The sequence below is a fragment of the Vipera berus genome, assembly GCF_964194415.1.
Source record: "Vipera berus genome assembly, chromosome: W".
Lineage (NCBI taxonomy): Eukaryota > Metazoa > Chordata > Lepidosauria > Squamata > Viperidae > Vipera > Vipera berus.
The window spans coordinates 57,568,582-57,587,403 of NC_138210.1; the positions used below are offsets into that span (position 1 = coordinate 57,568,582).

Genomic DNA, 18,822 nt, shown 5'->3' on the forward strand with positions numbered 1-18,822 from the left:
GAAGCAGGTGATTGCCCTGAATATTGGGCAAGCGGGATGGATATTGCCTGCTGCCCACCAATTGTCCTTTTAACACTTGATTCAACAATTCATAAGACAGAAAACATCATTTGCATTATACCAGGGGTCTTCAAACTTGGCCCTTTTATGACGTGTGGACTTCAACTCCCAGAATTCCTCAGCCAGGCATGAGGAATTAAAGGGCCAAGTTTGAAGACCCCTGCATTATACTGAGGCTGTATCTCAGATGTTTGGGGCTACAACTTGTTATTGTGGTACTAGCTGGTCCAATACAGCAATTGCAGACCAAAGCATTTATAATGCATCAAATGGAGAAACACTGCAGCTGCTCAGTGGCAAGAGGTAAATGACCTGCCAGAGAGCAAGCCTTTTTCCTATTACATCTCAAATTTCAGAGCAGAATTTTTAGGCTGGGAAACAAACAATTGTAAGATTCTACACTAGACACAACAGATTGTGAACAATGCTGGCACTGAAGACTGAAAAACAATTATATGCTGAGGCAGAAGAGACTGCCTACAAAATTGTACCCAACCCCCTTACTGTAAATCTTAACAGTGTTTACTCTAAGCTGAGACAAGTCAACACGCTTTGCCCAGATGTAGTCTGCAACTTTTTGAGTTGGAGCATTGAGTGAGATGTGCCATTTTGACTGGTTTAATAAACCATTGTTAAACAGACTGGCTAAGTGGGTGGAGTTTGGAACCAGCCAATTCTTTCTGTGGCTGAATACTATGTAAGTCACAACTGGCTGGGTTGCATAATATTGTTGTTGTTAGCTGTGAAGTCGTGTCCGACCCATCGCGACCCTAAGGACAACTTTCCTCCAGGCCTTCCTGTCCTCTACCATCTTCTGGAGTCCATTTAAGCTCACGCCTACTGCTTCAGTGACTCCATCTATCTACCTCATTCTCTGTCGTCCCCTTCTTCTATTGCCCCCAATCTTTCCCAGCATTAGGCTCTTCTCCAGTGAGTCCTTCCTTCTCATTAGGTGGCCAAAGTATAATATGCTACATCATAAATTATGGATGGCAAATCACAATGGCTGGGTTTGGGCAACATGCAACCCTAAAACAAAACAACAAATGATGGCCTAATGCAGAGGTCTTCAAACTCGGCCCTTTTATGACTCGTGGACTTCAACTCCCAGAATTCCTCAGCCAGCATGCCTGACTGAGGAATTCTGGGAGTTGAAGTCCACGAGTCATAAAAAGGCCGAGTTTGAAGACCCCTGGCCTAATGTATTGTTTCCAGTGGACCTCTATGTTAAGAATAGAGTGAATAGACTAGGACAGGGGTAGGCAACCTTGGCTCTTTTATGACTGGTGGACTTCAACACCCAGAATTCCTGAGCCAGCTGTGCTGGCTCAGGAATTCTGGGAGTTGAAGTCCACCAGTCATAAAAGAGCCAAGGTTGCTTACCCCTGGACTAGGAGCAGGCAGTATCCTTTAAAACTCAACCAACCAAAACGGTTAGGGTTAGTTGTGAATGCTCCAACACGGGAAGTTTTTAAGAAGAGACTGGACAGCCCTTTGTCTGAAGAGGTATAGGGTTTTCTGCCTGAGCAGGGGGTTGGATTAGATGACCTCCCAGGTCCCTTCCAACTCTGCTATTCTGTTCCATTCCATTCCAATCTCAGCAAGCCGCTGCCACTTCGGATCGTCCCATTGCTCCCAGAGGGCGGGGGGGGAGGGGCGGCCAGGCCCAACGCGGCTGCGGGCGGGGGGGGGAGACGGAGCGGATTTGCAGAGTCTTTCGTTTTAAAGTCCTCCCACTGGACAAGTAGCGCCTGGCGAGTGGTTGTTGTTTTTTTTGTTTCCAAAGTCGGACGGACGAAGACGGAGCGGTCGCCTCCCCCCTGCCTTCTCCGCAGTCATGGAAGGCTCGTAAGCGGTTTCTCGCACCCCCTCCCCCGCCCTCTCCTTCGCCTATCAATAATCAATAAACGTGCAAATCGACTTGATTCCCGTGGCTTGCTTAGTCATCCGGAGGGCAATTGCTTTAAGAGCAGGTCGTCTGCCCGGTCCTCCCTTTTTTTTTAGCATTCTCACTTGGTTCCTCTGCTTCCGTTTCTTTTTTTTTTTTTTGCAACGCATTTCTTTCGGATGCATTAGGAGAAAGGTCGTGAGAATCCGCTCACGGCTAACATCGCGGCTCTCAGACCGCAGCAATACCACTAGCTCAGGGGTAGGCAACCTCGGCTCTTTTATTGACTCATGGACTTCAACTCCCAGAATTCCTGAGTCAGCATAGCTGGCTCAGGAATTCTGGGTGTTGAAGTCCACCAGTCATAAAAGCATAGCTGACTCAGGAATTCTGGGAGTTGAAGTCCATGAGTCAATAAAAGAGCCGAGGTTGCCTACCCCTGCACTAGCTTCAAATACTGTAGCTTTTTCGGGGGGGGGGGGGGTGCTTTGCAGTAACTTTCTTGCTTAGGGAGCTTGCTACCGTAATAGATGTAATACAGCGGCATCTCAATAATAGCCAGCTTAAGCCTTTGAAAGTGGCGCTGTACATCAGTCGAAGGGAGCTCCTTTTGAGCTCCACGCTGTTCACGTTTACTCTAAAGCAGGGGTGTCAAACTGCCGGCCCGCAGGCCGGAGCGTCAAGGAGAAACCGCACCCATCCGATTGCCGGCAATGGGAAAAAGTTCCGATACGTCACGTGACGTCGCGAGTTTGACATATCTGCTCTAACGTCTCCCTTAAATTGAGCTCGCCTGCTGATGGTTTGATGGGTTGCACCCCTCGGGCAGAAGTATCACAATGTGGTTTTGCTGTTACAGGACCTTGTTTTTAGACCAGGGCTTTTGAACCTTTTCACCCACTGTACCACTTTTAGGATATGGCAACATCTGAGTACCACCAGTCGCCTAGCAAGGGGTCAAAAACGTAATCACCAAAAAAAAAAGGAAAAAAAGTGATAAAGTACAGGTAGTCCTCAACTTACAACAGTTCGCTTAGTGACTGTTTGAAGTTACAATGGCACTGAAAAAAGTGCCCCCCAAGCCACAGCCGAGCAAGACACCTGCCTGCCCGCCCACTCATTGTTGTGAGCATTTCTGTTGAGGATTGGCAGTGGGGGTGGGGTGGGGGGGAGTTTGGTTTTTATTCCTCCCCCTATCTGCTGGGTGGTTGCAGCAGGTTTTGGTCACTTCACACGACCCTGGGACACTGTGACCGTCATAAACATGAATCAGTTGCCAAGCATCTGAATGTAAATCACAAGACCCTGGAGATGCTGCAACATTCCAGCTGATCGGCGCTTCTTCTGGGCTCTGGAGAAGCGCCGGGATCAGCACCGAGCTCCAGCTGGAGCCTGGTGCTGATCTGGCGCTTCTGCTGAGCCCTGACAGCCCTGCAGCTCCAGCCATCTCTTGCTCAGGCTTGTGCGGTGCTGCCACCAGTTCAGCTCATTCCCCTCCCCTGCTACCACTTTTCTTGGATGGCCGCATACCAACTGCCAGGTGCCAATGTACCAGAGGTGGTACCTGTACCACTGGTTGAAAAAGCCCTGATTTAGAGGGTGTTTTTATGAAACTTTCAGAGATCGACCATAACATTAGTTAGTTAGATTCTTCCTGGAAAGTTACTACAGATAGCCCTTGACTTAGAGCCATTTGTTTAGCGACTGTTCAAAGTTACAGTGGCAGTGAAAAAAGTGACTTACAACCAGCCTTTGCAATTACAACTTTCCTGCAATTACGTGATCAAAATTTGGATTTTTGGCAACTACTATGTATTCACAATGGTTGCAGCATCCCTGGGGTCATGTGAACACTATTTGTGATCTTCCAAGCCAGCTTCTCCCAAGCAAGTCAATGGCGGAAGCTGGATTCATTTAACAGCCCTGTGATTCACATAACAACAGCAGTGATTCACTGAACCATGGTAAAAAAAATCATAAAATTGGACGCAATTCATTTAACTACTGCCTTGAGTAGCAACAGAAATTCTGGTCCCAGTTGTGGTTGTATGTCAAGAACTACTTGAACTCCTCAGAGAAATAGCACACTTTCACTTGTATAGCGACTTTTCCATTTTTATTACTCTGATCTGTGACTGTTAATAAAATGACAGTCAGGTGAAGTGGCCACTGAAATTACAACCCAGCATCCTTTTCATGTAAATTATACTTTTTATTTTTGTCCATGCGAATTTCAGGTTAACCCTGGTGCAATCTTGCTTCATACTGGGTTCAAAATATTAATTCCACTAAATGTGCACCTTCCGAAGGACTGGCCAGTTTTAGTTGGAGAAACAGGATCTGATATGCCACTTAATATGCAAATAGATCCTAGGGAATTAGTACAAGTTGCAGATTTCAGAAGAATATTTTTAACATGTTCCGATATTTTGCAACACATGCATGGGAAAGTTTTACAGTGTGTGTGTGTGGGGGTGCTTGCCTTGAGTAATATTTCTTTCCACCATCCCCCTGTAGCTACCGCGCTCCTTCCCAAGAAGCCTATCGTGCAGCCATGGTGCTTTCTGGAGCTGGTGATGCCCTTGGATATCGCAACCAGCGCTGGGAATACTGTACTTCGGGGCCCCAGATCCACCAAGAGCTCCAGGAAATGGGGGGACTTGACAAGATCCGTGTAGCCCTCCCTGATTGGCCAGTCAGTGATGACACTGTGCTGCACCTGGCGACTGCTGAGGCCTTGGCCACAGGTGAGTGGTTGGAAGCCCACAAGGAAAAGGGATCCTTCAGATCTCTGCATAGTGCGCCTAGTGCGCCAGTTGCGCCCCTTTTTGGACCGAGATGCCCTATGCACGGTTACCCACGCCCTCGTCACTTCTCGTTTGGATTACTGCAATGCTCTTTACATGGGGCTGCCCTTGAAGTGCACCCGGAGGCTTCAACTGGTGCAGAATGCGGCCGCGCAGGTGCTTATGGGAGTATCTCAGTACTCCCATGTTACACCACTCCTGCGTGAGCTGCATTGGCTTCCGGTTGCCCTCCGGGTGCGATTCAAGGTGCTGGTTATAACCTTTAAAGCCCTATATGGCTTAGGCCCGGGGTACTTGCAAGACCACTTGCTGCCATTGTCAACCTCCCATCGCCCAGTTCGCTCCCACAGAGTCGACCGCCTCAGGGTGCCGTCGGCCAGGCAATGCCGGCTGGCAACCCCCAGGGGGAGAGCCTTCTCTGTGGGCGCGCCAACCCTCTGGAATGAATTGCCCCCAGAGCTGCGGACGACCCCTGACCTTTGGTCCTTCCGCCGTGACCTGAAGACGTGGTTGTTCCAACAAGCGGGCCTGGACTGACTACGATTTTTAATTAGGCTTTTTACTGGTTTTTAAATTGTCATATAATTATTGTATTTATTGTTTAACTCTTTAAAATTTTCTATTTTATGTTTTTAATTTTTATTGTTGTGCGCCGCCCTGAGTCCTTAGAGAGAAGGGCGGCACATAAATTTAATAAAATAAATAAAATAAATATAGAAGTTTTGATTGGTGATAAACTGCATCAACAGAAGCCCTATGCAGAGCAGAAGGACAAGAGCAAAGTAAATTCTAGTCTCAAATTTAAAAATAAAAATTGTTCGCTTGTGTTTCCCATCTTTTTTGCATAGGGAAGACCGGAGAGGCCTTGTTCCAGGAGCTGGCAAGATGCTACGTAGAGGCTATGAAAGATATGGAGGGGAGAAAACCTGGGCCCACCAGTATTCTGGGTAACACTCCATTGGGGCAGTTTTTCTGCATTGGGGGGGCATGGTTTTTTGCACTGCCTGGATCCCTTGCATGTGTGGATGGGGCTTCGCTTGCTTCTGCAGCCCAGTTGGTTCCTGGCAGGCCACGGCCCAATGCTGGTCCGTGCCCTGTGGGTTGGGGATCCCTGATCCAAACCATAAATCACACATTCATTTTTTTTAAAAAAAATATACAAAAAGCCGTAAGAGGCTTCCATAATCAAAGAAGAAAAAAGATTTTGCTGTATGTTGTTTACTTTCAGTTTCAGGAAGGAAAAAAAACAGTTAAAAAATAATCAAGTTTCTTTAGCTATACGCAAATCTTCCATTTTAGATCACAAACCTTATTGTTTTGTTCTGTAAACAAATACAACGTCCAGGACAAAGGATGTCTAACCAAAAATCCAAGGTCATTTGGCCAGTAAACATTTCAATGTGCTATTATTTTTTTCCCCACCTGCTTCTAGGAACATCTCAGTTACGTCCAGGGGAGCCAGATGGATATCGCATTCCCTTCAATCCTAACGCAACCGGTTGTGGTGCAGCTATGAGATCCATGTGCATTGGGCTTAGGTAATACATGATGGGGAAGGAAATAAGGGCAAAGCAGGAACAGCAGAATGATCAAAGGTCAACACCAGATCATCCTGATTCCCAACCAATCTCTCTTCCAAGGTATCCTCACCCCTCTGATCTCAACACCTTGATCCAAGTCAGCATAGAAAGTGGAAGAATGACACATCACCACCCCACAGGTAAAGGGATATATGGAGTCATTTTTGTATGACTGACTGATCTTGAGGCTTAAGGAATGGGAGAGAAAAAAAAACATTATGCTTATGTTGGGTAGCTTTTCTACAGTACAGAAAAATTGTCCTGGGGCTGGGCCTTCAGTAGTGATACAGGTTGAACAGGATGTGATGACAGAGTCTGAAGCAGTAAAATTGGCTTTTTTAATGTGTTGTTGGAGTTTTCTGAGATTTGGGGTCGCTAAACACGAGTGGTTGTTATTAGATTGATGACATCACAATTACTGTACAGTATATATTTGCCCTAGAAGGGATGCGGTGGCTCAGTGGGTTAGGACGCTGAGCTTTTCGATCAGAAGGTTGGCAGTTTGGCAGGTCGAATCCCGAGTGCCGCGTAGCAGAGTGAGCGCCTGTTACTCGTCCCAGCTTCTGCCAACCTAGCAGTTTGAAAGCACGTAAAAATGCAAGTAGAAAAATAGGGTCCACTACGGTGGGAAGCTAACAGCGTTCCGTGCGCCTTTGGCATCTAGTCATGCCGGCCACATGACCACGGAGACATCCTCGGACAAGTGCTGGCTCTTCGGCTTTGAAACGGAGATGAGCACCGGCCCCTAGAGTTGGAAACGACTAGCACGCATGTGCGGGGGAACCTTTACCTTTTCATATATTTGCCCTATCTATCTTCCTTGATGTAATCTGAATGGGATTTCTAAAATAAATACGGCTAAATCTCTTTCCCCAAAATTTTTACTAGAAAAATTCTGTTTGAACCTGCTGCTAATATGTAAAGTCCTAGGAAGACCAGACAATTTCTATGTGAATCATCTTTTAGAGATTCAAAACCCTTCTTCTCTTGTGCAGTAGCCAAACTCTGTGTTGCCACGATGAAAATAAGGCATAATTGGTCTCAGGAATAAGTGCTTCTCTTTTATTCATCAATTCAGCTTTCAATCAATCAGTTTTTGTTAACAGTCACAGACCAGAATTATCAATTCAGCTTTATTATATCTTAGTTTTCTTGTTTTAGGCAATATATAGTTTACTTCATAGATTGTAATATTTTAGATGTACACTTGCACTAACATACCAGCATAGAGATAAAGTAAAGGTAAAGGTTCCCCCGCACATGCGTGCTAGTCGTTTCCGACTCTAGGGGCCGGTGCTCATCTCCGTTTCAAAGCCGAAGAGCCAGCGCTTGTCCGAGGACGTCTCCGTGGTCATGTGGCCGGCATGACTAGATGCCAAAGGCGCACAGAACGCTGTTACCTTCCCACCGTAGTGGTCCCTATTTTTCTACTTGCATTTTTACGTGCTTTCGAACTGCTAGGTTGGCAGAAGCTGGGACGAGGAACAGGCGCTCACTCTGTTACGCGGCACTCAGGATTCGACCCGCCAAACTGCCGACCTTCTGATCAATAATTTCTATGAAATTTCTTGTCCTATGAAAATCCTTTGGGGATGAGCTTAGCTATATTGTCTGTTTCCTTTTCTCTCCTTAATGTTTTGGTGCTAGGAATTTTTGTGAAACATCACAACATGACCATTGTCAAAGCCAACATGCTCTTATCCATGTGGTCACTAGAAGCAGAAAACAATTTGATAGCACATAGTCATAATAATTTATGTTTACCCTTTTATTATAGAGACTCTTGTTATCTTCATACTTTTATCTCACCCATTTGATTTTGATTTTGTGTTGCATGCTTGGCTGGTCACTGACTGAATAAAGTTGTTATACAGGCCTTACCTTTGGAAGCTTGGGGTAAATTTCAGTAATTGAGTCAAATTTAATTTGTAGAAAGACTGAGAAGGAAAAAAAAAGTGGGGGGGACTATAGAGTCTTGAAAGACTCATCCTTTCTCTACTTCCTCCATGTAGGCTATCTGGGATCTCTGGCTTCGGCCCTCTTCACTGCTTATGCTGTCCAGGGACTGCCCCTTCAGCTCTGGGGATCTGGGTTGCTGAAGACTTTGCCCCTTGCCCTGGAGTACATCCAGGCTACTGGGGTTGAGACTGAAGCCAATATAGCAGCTTGCACCTATTTCCAAGAGAAGTGGGAATGGTAAGTAGTTGGGACAAGAGAAGGGAACAAGGAATGCAGGGCTCTTGATTACAGCTGGAAACAATAGAAGCGGAGATAGGCAGTTCAGAAATGTGATAGATCAGTGATGGCGAACCTTTTAGAGACCGAGTGCCCAAACTGCAACCCAAAACCCACTTATGTATCGTCGGGTGGGCGTGGCCCATTGGCTGGATGTGGCCCATTGGGTGGGCATGGCACATTGGGTGGGCGTGGCTGCGGTGGTAACGGCAGACTGGGTGGGACTAAGAGGTTCAATCAATCAATTCCAACTTTGCGAGATCTTTATTTTTCCTGCGAGAACTTGAAATTGATTGACTGGTTGAACCTTTGTTTTTTGCACACGGTGGCGGAGGCCTACAGCGAAAAGGTTTTATAAAACCCAGCTGAAGGCCTAGGACTGGGGCGACGGCGTGTGTGGCCACAGAGAGGGTTCTGCATGGCACCTGTGGCGCACATGCCATAGGTTCGCCACCACGGTGATAGATGATAGAGAGAGAGAGATGTGAGAGAAATAGGTGAAAGAGAGAGAGGGAGAGGGAGAGATGCAATTTGAAGAACAATTTTTTTCAGGATCTACTTTCCCAATTTGAGGGATTCTCTGGGGCTATTCTACCTGGTGCTCAGGGTGGGAGAAATCTCATCTAGTTTCCTGATTTGCAAGGTTTCTCAGGATTCTTATGTTCCTTCTGCTCCTATTTAACATCAGCTTGTAGTTGCTGGGTAAGGTTATCTACCAGCAAAGGGTCAAAGTTGATGAGTGTGTTAATAATAACACATTAACGTCTTTACCCTGAGCCAAGCAGGTGAAACATTGTGTGTTCACTACTGTGAGTTATTTATAAAACTAATAAAGACAGTATATGAGAGGTGATCTCACGAGGACGATGGATCGTTAAAGGTGCTTCCAAGTAAAAGCATCACGCAGAGATGCAATCATATTAGCTTTATTCAATGATAGATCAAAGAGAAAGAAATACTTGGCATGAAAGCATTCATGCCTGCATGTGAGAGAGAAATAAAATAAAAGAAAACAAGCTAGCATTACATAACTAAAACAGAAGAAGAACTAGGAGTAGAAGCAGAAACAGAATTAGAACTAGAACAAAGAGCAGCCCCTCGTGCAGAGGTATTTATGGGGGGTCTTGGTCCCTCCCTGACCATAAAACTCTCTCGCCAATGGGGCTGTCGGGTCTGAGACCCTTGGCTCATCAGTGGAAGCAAAGAAGCCTCTTTGCTCCCATCTGGTGACCTTTTTGGGGAACTGCCATAGCTGGCACAAAACATCTAACAATTCCCCTTCTTGCCAGCCAATGACAGGGACCAGTGAATGTGTGTGAGGGGCGAGCAGGTGTCATAGACATGCATAAAAACATTCAGAAGGCCAAACACAAACGCTTACACAGAAGGTTGTGCCGGTCAATGGGAACAGGTTTGGTGAACAGATCAGCTATCTGGTCAGTTGTGTTACAGTGCTCAACATGAATGAAACCCTTTTTGGTAAGCTGCCTGACATTTTTATAGCGTATGTCTATGTGCCGAGACCTAGATCCTACTGCATAAGCGCCCGAGATTGCAATTGCGGCCGTGTTGTCCTCTAGAATTTGGATGGGCAGAGGAGGAGATGCCCAGATGCTTGTTATCAGCTCATTGAACCAAGTCAAATCATTGGCCGTGTCTGACAGGCTGGCATATTCAGCCTCGGCCGTGGAGCAAGAAATAAATTTTTGCTGTCTAACATGCCAATGTATTGGACAGCCATTTAGCAATATGAGGAAACCAGAAGTGCTCCGTCTACTTTTGGTGTCGCCAGCCCAGTCTGCGTCTGAGTAAGCGGAGAGCTGGGCCGTCTTCCCCTTCTCTGGTTCTAGCATTAGGAGAGCATCAGCTGTGCCCTTAAGGTATCTAAGCACCCTTTTAACAGCAGTCCAGTGGAATTCCTTTGGGTGTTCCACGTGCCTGGACAATAGATTCACAGCTAAAGCTATGTCAGGTCTGCTCCAATTGCTGATGTATAGCAAGGAGCCAATCACAGATCTGTAAAGCGTGTTATCTGTGAACTCAGGACCGTCCTTATGGGTGTGGTTGTAAAAGTCGCTTTGCATTGGGCTATGCGTAGGATTAGATTCTGTCATTTTGCATTTGGCCAGTAATTCCTCTATCTTTTCTTTTTGAGATAGAGCGAACCCCCCCCTTAGTGGCCAAAATATGCACACCCAAGTACTTGTCAACCCGCCCCAAAGACTTCAGAGTAAACTTTTCTTCCAGGGCCTTGGCAAATTCATCACACCCTTCCTTGTCAGGCCCTACATATAATAGGTCGTCCACATAAACTAACACCCGTTCTGTGGTACCATTGGAATTGCGTGTGAAGACACATTCATCTGCATGAGATGCGGTGAAACCAACTCGTTCTAAACTCTTTCTAAGACAGTCATACCATAATTTCCCTGACTGCTTGAGGCCATATAACCCTTTGTGGAGCAACCATGTATTTTCCCCTTCTTGCTGGTAGCCAGGAGGAGCCCTCACGTAGATCTGCCGGTCCAAGTTGGCGTGGAGGTAAGCCGTCTGGATGTCGAATTGGAAGACGACTTCTCCCAGAGCGGCTGCAGTCACGAGGGCGGCCTTGACGCTCTCTGCGCGGACGGTTGGAGAGTACGTCTCGGCGTAGTCTTCCATATAGCGCTGAGCGAAGCCCTGGGCTACCAAACGGGCCTTATATAGGTAGAGGCCATTGGCAAGTGGTTTGGCTTTGTAAACCCACCTTGTGCCAATGACTTTCCTCTCCTTTGGTGGTTGCTGGGGGGTGAAGACTTTGAGTTTCTTTAAGCTCTGCATCTCCTTCTCCATTGCGAGCTGCCATTTCTCCTGCTCTTCGATGGGCAGCTCCTGGATGTCAGAGAAGGATTTTGGGGTGACCACAATGCTGTTGACAGACGCGATGTGGCCAATGTCAATTCTCTTTGGCGGGACCCCTTTGTTGGACCGCTTTGACCTCCTTACCTTCTGCCACTCACCGCTCTTTTCTTCCGTGGGTCTCTGAGGCGTCGCTGGGGGTGAAGACGGCGTGTCTTCCTCCATGGGACTGGACGCATCTTCGTCTTGTTCCTCACTTTCGTCGGTGGCAGGGTACGTGGTCGCCTCTGGTGATGTCGTGGTCGGTGTGTCCTTGCTGGGTCGGTTGGCATATGGGCTCAGATCATTTGAGTGGATCTGAGTCCAATTGGAGTCCTCTTCGAAAGAGGCAGATTGGGAAGTCACAGGCCTGCCCCCTTCTCCCAGGAAACGATAGGCCTTGGAGCCAGGAGCATAGCCCAAGAACCTTAGTCTCTGGGAAACAGATCTCCCCTTCTTCCACAGCTGCTTGGGGATGTGCACCCATGCGTAGGAACCAAACACACGCAAATGTGCCAGATTTGGTTTCCTACCGTGAACCAGGAAATATGGGGTCTGGTTCACAACACTGTTCCAGGTGCGGTTTAAGGTGTAATTGGCGTAGTGGATTGCTTCCCCCCAGTATGATTCTGGGACTTTAGCGTCTGCAATCAGACTACGCATCATGGTTTGCAGGATTCCATTTCTTTTCTCAGCTACTCCATTCTGAGCGGGGGTGAATGGTGCAGTAAGAAAATGGCGGATGCCCTTACGCCTTACCCAGTCCTGGAACTTTTGGGACATGAACTCAGCCCCGCGATCGCTCTGCAATTGTGCGATCTTGGTCTTATACTGGGTCTCTATAAAGTTGTACAGTGACTTTATGGCGTCAAAGGCTTCAGATTTTTCTGTGAGGGTATACATGTGGCCGTATCGTGAAAAATCATCAACGGCAGTGAGAAAATACTTTTTCTTTCCTAGGGATGGTGTGAAAGGCCCAACCAGATCAACATGTACTAGTTGGTACGGGTACTGAGTCTTACGTAATGACACCTTTGGGATAGGGGCAGTCTTCCTCTTTGTTTTCTTGCAAATGGCACAGTCCAGAAACACGTCACAGTCCTTGAGCTGGACTCCCTCAGCAAATTCTCCCATCTTTTTAACTACAGGGAAGCTCGCATGACCTAATCTTCTGTGTAATAAGTGGGCACACTTATCATGGAGCGGCTTCCCCACTGACACCCTCTTGGCTCTAGTTGCTTTGAGTGGTGCTGTAGGTGCCTGCTGAGATTCAGGTTCCTTGCCCACACTGCCCTTGGAAAGCCTTGGGGCAGGCTGTGGTGGCTTGGGAGAAAAATATGGTAAGCCATTTATGATGGCAATATTTCCAATGACCCTCTGGTCCCGGGTGACATGACCTCCCCCTTTGCGAAATAAGACTTCCACTTTGTCATCGTCACATAATTTGGTAATGCGTAATAGGTTGTTGGCAATGGAGGGAGCATGCAAAACACCTTCAACTTTTCCAAGTCCAGGTACAGAAACAAACCCCTCCCCAACAACTAAAGCTGTATCACCATTTGCCACTTTGACAGATGAGTTAATTTTCTTTAACCTTTTAAAACCTTGACTCATATTAGTAATGTGAGAAGAAGCTCCAGAGTCCAGTAACCATAAGTCAGTGGAGCTATCAGCCTTTGTTGTGGGGGTGAGGGAACAAGTATGCAGAAAATTTCCCTTGATATTTCCTTTGCCCCTGCCATGCCCCCTTTCTTGCCCTTTGCCCCTTACTTGATTGGGACCACGTTTAGGGGCTTGTTGTTGATGGGGGCAGTCTTTCTTGAGGTGCTCCTCAGAGCCACAGATGAAACACTTAAGTAGAGCATTAATTTGCTCTGAGTTGTGGCGCCCCCTTCTGACTTGCTGAGTGGTGACTCTGGCGTATTCTCCTGCATTTCTTCTCCTCCTATCTTCCTCGATGAGTCTTCCTGTGAGGTAGGACAGATTTAGGTCTTCCCTCCTGGTCCCTTCCAGTGAAACAATGAAATTGCTCCAACTCCTGTCTAGGGAAGCCAGAATGATAGCGACCATGTTCGTATCAGTCACTGGGAAGTTTCTGGGTATCAGTTCTGCTCTGAGTGCCGTTAATTTTGTAAGATGTTCAGGCATACTAGCACCAAACCTCAGTTTGGTGTTGTAAAGCTCAGATGTGAGTCGGGTGAGTGAACCAAGGGTATCGCTGTGGAATAAATTGCGTAATAACTGCCAAAGCTCACCAGCTTTGAGTCCATCTGGAATGCTGGAGTACAAGTTGCCATCCAATGAGTCCAGCAGGGTAGTGAATGCCTGGCGGTGCATCCATTCTTCTCGGGGTCCCCAGGGTAAAGAAGGTGTTTTCATTACCATCTCTAGAGTCCCATTCTTTAAGAGACACACCTGGACGTCTCTATTCCAACTGTCGTAATTCTCCCCCCCAAGTTGTAGTTTTTTAAAGTTGTTTGGAAGATTAGTAGATGTGGAAAAGTCCTTTTCAGTTCCTTTTTGATACATGTCAGAAGTGTCCATTGACATAAATGGTAAAGGTATCCCTCTAGTGGTCAAGGAGGGAATTTTTTCTTGTTGATTATTTAGTAACTCCAGATGGGCGTGGCCGGAAACCACGTGATCCGAGGGAGGGCATTGTTCAGGATTTTTCCCATCTTCCTGTGAGGCATTGGGGGGGCGGAGCCCAGATTTGCCAGCCGGCATTTGGTTCCCTGCCACATGCTGCAATGATTCCTCCTGAGATCCCCTGGGCACTGGATTTCCAGGATTGCCTATTTTGCCTTGAGAAGCCCATCGCTGGTCCTGAAGACCTGAAGAGAAGGTGGGAGGCCGCGGGGGTTGATTGTTGGGAGGGGGAGGCTCCAGGCTGGACCCCTCCCGGCAGTTCGGCCCTGGGGAGAGGGTGGGAGGCCTTGGAGGGGGGGTGGCTACCCCCAACATCTTTTTGGGCCCCAGGGCAGCAGTTAGGAGCTGGATGGCTGCTTGAATTGTTGCAGCATTTGTATGAGTCTCGGCTGGACAGACCTCATCGCCATCATAGGACTTTAGGCTTTGTGGGGGGGAGGACCCAGGAGATTGCATGCTGCTTTGGCCGGATGCCAGGGATTGCATGCTATTTCGGCTGGATGCCAGGGATTGCTGGCCATCCAGGCTTAGTTGAGGTTTGTCTTTGTTAGACCATGCGGGGTTACTGGGGGCCGCCATCTTGTTTCCTGTGCCGGGCCATGTGGGCGCTCTGGGCGGAGCCATCTTGTTTCCGCTTGCCCCAGGAAGCTGTAGCTCACAGCTGGGCGGGGGGGTTCGCGCCAAAAGCCCTGGGGTCCCGGGGTCACTAAGGGTGGCGGGCGCCATATTTGGAGGCCTCGTGGTCGCTAGGGAAAGACTCACCACGTGTTCGGAGGCTTCCTGCGCGGTTTCCTGGGCTGCCTTCCCCCTCCCCTGCATTGCAAAGATCTTTACAAGCAGCTCTTCACGTTCTTGTGCAGTCAGCTTACTCACGCGGCGTTTGGCTTCAGCCAGGTCCGTCTCTGCAGCATCTGAGCAGTCTTGGGCAGTCTGCAAGTCTTCCATGCTTCTCTCTGGGGCGTTCAGTTGTAAAGATGCATGGGAAGGGGTCCTAGACGTTCTGCTGGATCCTCTGACGGGATGGAAGTCATCTGTGCTCTCACCTGCAGCGGAGATTGCTTCAGGGGCTGAAGGCTTCACTGTAGGCAGGGATGCCGTCTTAGATCGATGACTCCTGGTCACGACCGGAGATTTCCTACCATCTGTTATAAATGAATTTGTGCTGGATTCCCCAGACATCTTGTAAGCATTCCTTTAAACCATCCTCTTGCTTCCAGCTTGAGAGGTGATCTCACGAGGACGATGGATCGTTAAAGGTGCTTCCAAGTAAAAGCATCACGCAGAGATGCAATCATATTAGCTTTATTCAATGATAGATCAAAGAGAAAGAAATACTTGGCATGAAAGCATTCATGCCTGCATGTGAGAGAGAAATAAAAGAAAAGAAAACAAGCTAGCATTACATAACTAAAACAGAAGAAGAACTAGGAGTAGAAGCAGAAGCAGAATTAGAACTAGAACAAAGAGCAGCCCCTCGTGCAGAGGTATTTATGGGGGGTCTTGGTCCCTCCCTGACCATAAAACTCTCTCGCCAATGGGGCTGTTGGGTCTGAGACCCTTGGCTCATCAGTGGAAGCAAAGAAGCCTCTTTGCTCCCATCTGGTGACCTTTTTGGGGAACTGCCATAGCTGGCACAAAACATCTAACAGTATATAAATAAATAAGACCATCTAGGAGCAACTATTAGACCAGAATATGATGGCGTGGGAAGTTACCAATGCATTATAGTAAGCCCATATATCACCACAAGCTTCACTAGCTTCCTATAAGCTTTCAGGTACAATTCAAAGTGCTGGTTAACAATTACAAATCCTTTCTAAGCCCTGTCTGCAGTTTTCTCTGCCCATGAGGTCCAGCAAGGTGGGTATGTGTCCTTCAAGGAAACAAAGTCATTAAATGGGCCCCAGGGACTGTCCCTTCTCTGTCCCAACAACACCTTCTCTGTGGAACAGCATATATTCCTCCCCAAAATCCAGATGTCTCTGAACCTGTTAGCCTTTCCACATCTGTTTTAACCAGAGGTTAAAAGAGTCTACCTGGGAATGATTTGAGGATTATGTCTATGGAGATTCTCAGTTATCCAGGTCATGGTTGTCCAAAAGTGTTTTTTCAAAAGGCAAGTGGACTTTGTTTTTTGCTTGAAGATGTTTCAGATAACCTTACCCAGCAACTACAAGCTGATGTTAAATAGGAGCAGAAGCTTCTTGGATGAGAAGCAAAATATTGTCAAGGAAAAAACAAAGTCCGGTTGCCTTTTGAAAAAAACACTTTTGGGAGGATCGGATTATATTTGCTGTTCATTCTATATGGTGCTGGGGGTTTTCCTTTTGTTTACTTGGTTTTTTAGCCCTATGCCATCCTCCCAGAATCCCTATTTGTGAGCTGGACAGCCATTTAACTAGAATACATAAATGTAACTAAAACATCCCACATTTAGGTACCTCTCAGAACGAGGTCTCAGCGATGGTCGGGGCCCAGTTCGATTTCCTCCTGCCTACGGTCCTGCCGAGCGGGATGTCATCTACAAAACCTTCAGCCTGGATGGGTGGGCTGGGCGGAGTGGTCACGATGCCCCCATGATTGCCTACGATGCCCTCCTGGGCGCTGGGAGCAGCTGGGAGCAGCTCTGCGGATGGTCCATGTTCCATGGTGGTGAGTGACTATCTTCCTTGTAAAATGCTTGATCCTAAAACTAGCTGACACTGTGCTCACACACACATCGCAGATGTTAGGAGTCTTTATTACAGTTTCCAAGCCTGAATTAGCATTCCCTTGTGCCAGCACCAGCTCAGTCCCAATGAGTTCCACAGGCTACTCTCAAGAAGTCAACCCTAATCCTCAAGGCAAAGGCAAGTCCAGTCCACTAGGCAAAAAGCAAGCTTCTAAGGCAGGGGTAGGCAACCTCGGCTCTTTTATGACTCATGGACTTCAACTCCCAGAATTCCTGAGTCAGCATAGCTGACTCAGGAATTCTGGGAGTTGACGTCCATGAGTCATAAAAGAGCCGAGGTTGCCTACCCCTGCTCTAAGGCAAAGGCAAATCCACAAGACAACGCAAGTCCACAGGAAAAGGCAAGTCCCCAAGGCAAAGGCAAAGCAAAGGCAAATCCACAGGGCAAGCGCAAAGGCAAGAACACCCAGCAAGGAAATGGACACATTGTTCTGATCATCATTCCACTCCCCTTACTGAGCTGAATAACTGCTTGCTGGTGCTGCTCATTAAGAGGGGCGAGGCTGCCTCCTCATGAGTAACCTAGCTGACCTTCTTTGTGCCTGCCTCCTCTCAGCTCTGCGTGCTCTTGGATCTGGAAGAGAAGGTAGTTCTTCTTCATCTCCACCAACCAATTGCACCTCAAACCTCTGGGCTTCCCAGCTGCAGCTGTGTCTCTCCTGTCTCTACCTCAGCCAGCTGCTCAGCCAGTTGTTTTCCTGTGCTCAGCCTTTCCACTCCTGGCTCATAGCTCTTGGCTGCTGGCTCATCTTTCTCCAAACTGGCATCTGGAGAGGCATCTGGGGAGTCATTGCAGCCACTCATAAATCTTTTTTTTCCTGTATGTTGCTCTTGTCCTCCAGGAGACAGTGACTCCACAGGGGTCATCGCGGCTTGCTGCTGGGGCCTTATGTATGGTATCCGAGATATCCCATCTGGAAATCACATGGAACTGGAATATCGAGACAGGATGGTCTCTGGGGCCGACTCTCTCCATCGCCTGGCTTGGGAGCAGGGGTCTATTTGAGAAGCCATTCCCATGGATAACATCCTCAATTCCTGGGAAGGCATAAGTTGAAAACTTGCAATAGATTGAAAACTGATGCTTTCAAAATAAATTGAAGTTGTATTCTCCCTCAGTTTTGTGGGCTGGAGGAGGGATCTGTGGCAGAATCCTAAGTTCCTGTGTAGAGGAGTCCTTTAAGATGCAGATTCCCAAGATCCTGCGTAGAAGTGTCCCCAGGGAAGTGATTAAAAAAACCCTCAAGAATCAGAGCCATGTGATTGAAGTCCCACCCTTTTGGGGTGGAGTTTCGACCACAAGGTTGTAGCTGCCATTTGGACTCCTTTGACCTGTCCTGTAAGTCAACTTTTTCCTTTGACTTGAGAGATTATCTATTTAATAAGCAAGGGCATTGTGATTTCACAGAGGATTGTGCATTATATATTTCTGGAAGCAGCTCTATTATTTCACATATTCTATAGCTAAGCTGAGTGACTGGGTGCAAAAATAATTCCTAGGCTTAAATTCTCATCAGTGGTGGAAGAATCACAGAGTCCCTCCATGCAAGATAAATCACTGTTCATAGAAGATTGAGCTGGTTTCCTGCTGAAATGATGGAGGCAGTATTTGTCTGAAATGCAGGATAAATACATGATTACATGAATGTAATGTGATGCAAAAGCACAGACTTTGTGCAAAAACCCTCACTTGTGCAGGAGATCCAAGTATGAATGTGTCATTCAGCCATGGACAGAAAAAGGGCCACTAAATTAATAACATTAAGAAAACCAAGATCATGGCATCCAGCCCTCTCAATTCCTGGCAAATAGATGGGGAAGAAATGGAGGTAGTGACAGATTTTGTATTCCTGGGCTCCAAGATCACTGCAGATGAGAGCTGCAGCCAAGAAATTAAAAGATGCTCCTTGGGAGGAAAGCCATGGCAAATCTAGACAGCACACTAAAAAGCAGAGATATCACCCTGCCAACAAAAGTGCGTATAGTCAAGGCCAT

The 18,822-nt window shown here is 47.3% G+C and overlaps 1 protein-coding gene across 1 annotated transcript; it reads left to right on the forward strand.

Moving 5' to 3' along the window:
- Window positions 1-1,794: 1,794 nt before the first annotated feature.
- Window positions 1,795-17,863, forward strand: LOC308676761 (ADP-ribosylhydrolase ARH1-like). Its single transcript, XM_081342782.1, has 8 exons — window positions 1,795-1,908; window positions 4,466-4,695; window positions 5,604-5,702; window positions 6,188-6,293; window positions 6,396-6,475; window positions 8,348-8,531; window positions 16,534-16,748; window positions 17,670-17,863. Exons 1-8 carry the CDS (start codon window positions 1,898-1,900, stop codon window positions 17,831-17,833), a joined length of 1,089 nt encoding a protein of 362 aa, XP_081198908.1. The 5' UTR covers window positions 1,795-1,897; the 3' UTR covers window positions 17,834-17,863.
- The last annotated feature ends 959 nt before the right edge of the window (window positions 17,864-18,822 follow it).

What these genes read in the sequence shown, in the direction of transcription:
- LOC308676761 (XM_081342782.1), top strand. An exon ending in TGCTGAGGCCTTGGCCACAG is followed by an intron (nt 4,696 to 5,603) that starts GTGAGTGGTTGG and finishes TTTTTTGCATAG; the next exon opens with GGAAGACCGGAGAGGCCTTG. An exon ending in TCCATGTGCATTGGGCTTAG is followed by an intron (nt 6,294 to 6,395) that starts GTAATACATGAT and finishes CTCTCTTCCAAG; the next exon opens with GTATCCTCACCCCTCTGATC.